The sequence below is a fragment of the Rhinopithecus bieti genome, unplaced genomic scaffold, assembly GCF_001698545.2.
Source record: "Rhinopithecus bieti isolate Rb0 unplaced genomic scaffold, ASM169854v2 scaffold_64314, whole genome shotgun sequence".
Classification (NCBI taxonomy): Eukaryota; Metazoa; Chordata; class Mammalia; order Primates; family Cercopithecidae; genus Rhinopithecus; species Rhinopithecus bieti.
The window spans coordinates 625,930-630,746 of record NW_016824620.1 but is presented as its reverse complement, the minus strand read 5'-3'; the positions used below and the strand labels follow the sequence as shown (position 1 = coordinate 630,746).

Below are 4,817 nucleotides of genomic sequence, written 5' to 3'. Positions count from 1 at the left end.
GCCCAGGGGCTGAGAGGAGGCTGTGTGGAGAGGTGGTTAGGAGCCAGGGCTCGGTCAGCTGAGTTTGCATCCCAGCTTCCTAGCTGTGGGACCTCAAGCAACTTGTAGCCCCTCTGAAGCTGTTTTCTCAACTGTGAAGTGGACGCACCCTACTTCATTGATTCTAAGGCACGCATTTCCACCTGGCGACTTCTCTGAAATTGAGGTGCGTCTTTCAGTCAGTGGCGTCTCATAGTCGCTGTCAGCCAGCTGGTATTCGAGATGGAGTCGTGGAAAACCCGTGGACACCTTCTGCTAGGACCAAGATGGCACCACCTGCCGCATCTTAGATTTGATGAAATGTGGTAAATAACGAGAGGCATGCATGAGCGAATGCTGGGGAGGCGCTTGGCACTGCCCAGAGCTCCACAGAGGTGGTTGATGAGGGCTGCCCTTTCCCACATCCTTAGTGGGGGGTTCAAGATGACCCAGACCGTGCCCCTTGGGGAGCTTGGAGCCATGCGGGAGGATGAGCCATGTGCTGGAGGAGAACAGGGCAGGATGGTGTGGGGCTTTTGTAGACTGTCTAGAGCAGAGAAGGTCTGCAGTGCAGGTGGTGTCTGAGGTGAATCTTGAAGGATGGATAGGAGTTGAACATTAGCAGGCAGAGGGTGGATTGCAGGAGAGCAGTGACCTGGGCAGGTGCCCAGGGAGGCCCGTCAGGGTGCTTCATGCATGGCTGTGTGCTTGCCAGCCTTCCTGCCTGCCTACCCCCTGCTGCTTCGCTTTGTGGGGGCATCTGAGCTTGGGCCCACCTGCCTGCCTCACTTGTGGGCAGAGGACCCAGGCTGTGTGAGTTGTCCTGTCCCGGAGAGCAGCTGAGCTGGTCGGGGGTCTCGACCTGTGGGGCTCAGAGGGCTCGGGATCATTTCACTGGGCTGTGGCGATGCTGGGCTGTGGAGGCAGGCCTGGGGCTCCTGTAGGCCTCAGTGAGACTGGCGGCCGATGCCCAGTGTTCACCCTGCTGGCCGCAGTCAGGAGCATGTTCACAAAGGCTTTACCTTCAAGCGGTCTAGAGGTGATCTGAAGTGGAGTAACAGGTCCAGATAGGCTACATTCATAAAAAAGCTTCAGCAGGTTTTAGGAACACTATGCATTTATGAGACGCAGTGGGTCAGAGTGCTGCTGTCCATGGGAGGTGGCCCCAGGGCAGGTCAGTGGGCACGTCCTGAGGTAAGTGGGACTGTGGATGTGAGCTCAGGCTGGACTCAGCAGCCTTGCTGGATACCAAGGCCTGTGAGGGCTGGCCCCCTGGTGAATTGTCCCATGCCCTGTGTATTTGTGAGTCCTGCAGAGATGACAAATCAGGGAACGGGATCATGTCTAGTCACCGTCTGGGAAAATGCTCCAGGAGTGAACACATTTCAGGCTCTTGACGATGTACCTCCAAACTCTTCGGATGGATGGGCCAGCTCGCATGTCTGTGCCGGCCTCTGCCCAGTGAGGTCAGAGCCAGGCCACACAGTCAGTCTTTGGCGAAAGTTGAGAGGCAAAACTTGCCTCTTGTTTCAGCTTGCCTTTCTTTGTGTACTTCTGAGAGCGAGCATTCTTTTCATGTTCTAGCCACTGGCCATTCTTCTGCAGAATGTCTGTTCACATCCCTTGCTGTCTGTTAATGGGGTTTCCAGCCTTCCCCCATTTTTGTAGCCCCTGTAAGAACTTTTTGCTGACTAGCGATATAAATCCTTGTCAAATATTGCAAACATTTTTTTCTCATTTCATCTGGTTTTAATTTATCCTGGTTTTTAAAAAATGTGTCTGTGGGAGTTTAATTTTTATGTAGTCACATCTATCAGTTTTTTCCATTGCGTTTATTCTCAGAATGCCTCTCCTTGCTCTGAGATTAGATAAGCAGTCATTTGTTCTCTCTTGAGTTATTTTGAGATTTCAGTTTTAACATTTTCTTCTATAATCCTTGTGGCTGGGTTTTGGGGTCTGGCTAGCCCCCGGCCATGCCGGTAGCCTGAGGGGCCCAGCCCCACCTGTTGAACGGCCGCTCTCCCCGCCCCACCCACCCTGCCTGCCTGCCTGCCCGCCCTGGTCTCTCCAGGAATCGTGTTCGTTCAGGAGGAGGCCCTGGCCAGCAGCCTCTCGTCCACTGACAGTCTGACTCCCGAGGACCAGCCCATTGCCCAGGGATGTTCTGATTCCTTGGAGTCCATCCCTGCGGGACAGGTAATGCCCTCCTCCCGCTTCTGGGGACCATTCGTCTGGGGGTGGACTCTTCTGTTTGGGGTTGTGTGCAGTAGGAAGTGGCCTAGCTGGAGCTGAGGCAGATGCTTCCAGGGTTTGGCGTCCTGTGCTTTGCGCCACGGTCTTTCTCTTGGACCTGTCTCTAGTTGAGTTTGTCTTCCTGACAAACCCAGTGGTTAAGGATTTATTTTCAGCCTCCCTCCTTCCCTTCCCCACCCCCTTTGGTTGATGGGAACAGGCAGTTCTCTGTCACTGGGCCCAGGATGCGAGGGGGCAGGTGGAGAGGGTGGCCCTTGGCCCTGTGAGCAGGCTTCCCTAGGGAAGGCATTTCAAAAGGCCCTTGTGCGGGGGCTTGTTTGGGTTTCTTCTCTGTTTCCTGGCACCCCTGGAGCCACTCGGCCCCTTCCCGCTTGTCATCCTGGTGGTCTGGGAAACAGTCTAACTCCGGCTCCTCCTCTGTGGTTGTTACTGAGGGTTCCGGAGCCCCTTCCTGTGTCCTGAGAAAAGAGAGGAGGAAAGCAAGGGTGCTTGCTGTGTGCTTGGCGAACGTGCTTGGTGCCTGGGCCTCCCTCCAGCCCCATCTCTGCAGCAGCACAAGGTTATTGCCTTGTGACACTGGGACAGTTTGCAGAGTCCTTGTCTGTTCTCAGTACTCCACAGTACTCTCCCATCACCCTTCCCTGGGCCACACAGCAAGAGATTCCTAAGCCCTAGGTCTCCCCCAGTTCACAGAGACCACTGGGAGGGACTTGCCAGGGCTGTGTCCACTGCTGGCCAGTTAGGGTCAGACCAAATTTGCAGACTGTCTACCTGGACCCTTGCATGGCACAAGGAGCAGTCAGATGCCGGATCCCTGGAGAGTGGCGAGAGGCTCTGGCCCTGGGTTGGGAGTGTGGGAATCGCAGCCCTGCTGTGTACTGGTGGGATAGCCAAGTGAGTCTCTGCCCTTGGGTCCCAGAGTGGGCCCCAGGATAGAGTGTGGGGATGGGGAGCCTCCTCAGGGTGGTGATGGAGGGCAGAATGCCCAGCTCAGAGTCTGGCACCCAGTAAATGCCGGGGCTGGCTGCAGCAGGTGGGGACTGACTGCGTTTCTTTCTCCATCAGGCAGCATCTGATGATTTAAGGGACATGCCGGGAGCTGTTGGTGGTGCAAGGTAAGGAAGAGGTTGGAAAGGGACCTGGGCCTGGCTGCACGGCCTTGTGCACACGCTGTGCTTGTGGGCCAGGGTGCCCAGTCAGGTGTTTTTAAAAATCCGTTCACAGAAGTCCTACAGAACTATTTCTTCCTCTAAAGAGACACAGATGTGATGGACTTCTCAATCTCTTTCCAAATTCAATACCTAAACTCTGCTCAGCACATGTTGCCCTACACCAGGGGTTGGCAAGTCAAGGCCTGTGTGTGGCCCACAGCCTGGGAGCTAAGAATGACAGTTACATTCTTTTTTCTTTTTTTGAGACAGTCTCACTCTGTCACCCAGGCTGAAGTGCAGTGGCATGTTCTCGACTCACTGCAACCCCTGCCTTCCAGATTGATGCAGTTTTCCTGTCTCAGCCTCAGTCTCCTGAGTAGCCCAGACCACAGGCGCACGCCACCACCCCAGCTAATTTTTCATATTTTTAGTAGAGACGGAGATTCACCATGTTGCATAGGCTGGTCTCAAACTCCTGAACTCCAGTGAGCCACCGTGCCTGGCCAGAATGACAGTTGCTTTTTTTTTCTTTGAGACAGAGTCTTGCTCTGTTACCCAGGCTGGAGTGCAGTGGCGTGATCTAGGCTCGCTGCAACCTCCACCTCCTGGGTTCAAGTAATTCTCCTGCCTCAGCCACCCAAGGTGCCCTCCACCACACCTGGCTAATTTTTCTGTTTTTAGTAGAGATGGGGTTTTGCCATGTTGGATAGTTACATTCTTAAAGGGCTGTTAAAGATCTTATGGACAGGGTAGCCCATAAATCCCGAAATGTGTACTCTGACCCTTTGCAGAAGTTTACCAACTCCCATTCTACACGCGAGGGCTGCAGTGGCCAAGAAGAGCTGGAATTTTAAGTGTGAAGGTCCTAAGACCTGACCCAGCCCACTTCCTTGCCCCGGAGGCCACCAGGGGCGATAAGTAGATTCATGCCCTGGAGTGTTCGTTCTCTCTAGGGCTTCTGGCATCAGCTGAATGACTTAGAAGTCCATGGGAGTGCTTCTGTTGTGGGAACTCATGTGGTCTGGGCATAGCTGTGCCGGGCACCTATGGTCTAAGCCCCTGAAAGCGTAGACTCTGACCAAACTGGCGACCCAGCCTTCCAGCAGGCAGCGCTGGCTCCCACCAGGGCCCTCATCCTGGGAGCTGACTTGGCTGTGTGGGAGGCTTGGGAGACCCATGGGTTTGTTTCTCAGGGTCAGGGTGTAGCAGTGGGCTCCGGAGGTGGGAGGTGGGAGGTGGGAGGTGGGAGGTGGGAGGGGCCCCTCCCAGCATGCTACTGACCTGGCCATTCCCTGCACAGCCCAGACCATGCCGAGCCGGAGGTCCAGGTGGTGCCCGGGTCTGGCCAGATCATCTTCCTGCCCTTCACCTGCATTGGCTACACAGCCACCAACC

General features: G+C 55.1%; 1 protein-coding gene across 1 annotated transcript in view; it reads left to right on the top strand.

Moving 5' to 3' along the window:
- The first annotated feature begins 984 nt into the window (after positions 1-984).
- The window catches only part of LOC108522322 (uncharacterized), a 5,075-nt gene continuing 1,242 nt past the window's right edge, over positions 985-4,817 (top strand). Inside the window, 4 exon segments of the mRNA XM_017862428.1 lie at positions 985-1,057; positions 2,090-2,214; positions 3,034-3,165; positions 3,337-3,386. Coding sequence (XP_017717917.1) covers positions 985-1,057; positions 2,090-2,214; positions 3,034-3,165; positions 3,337-3,386 — 380 coding nt within the window.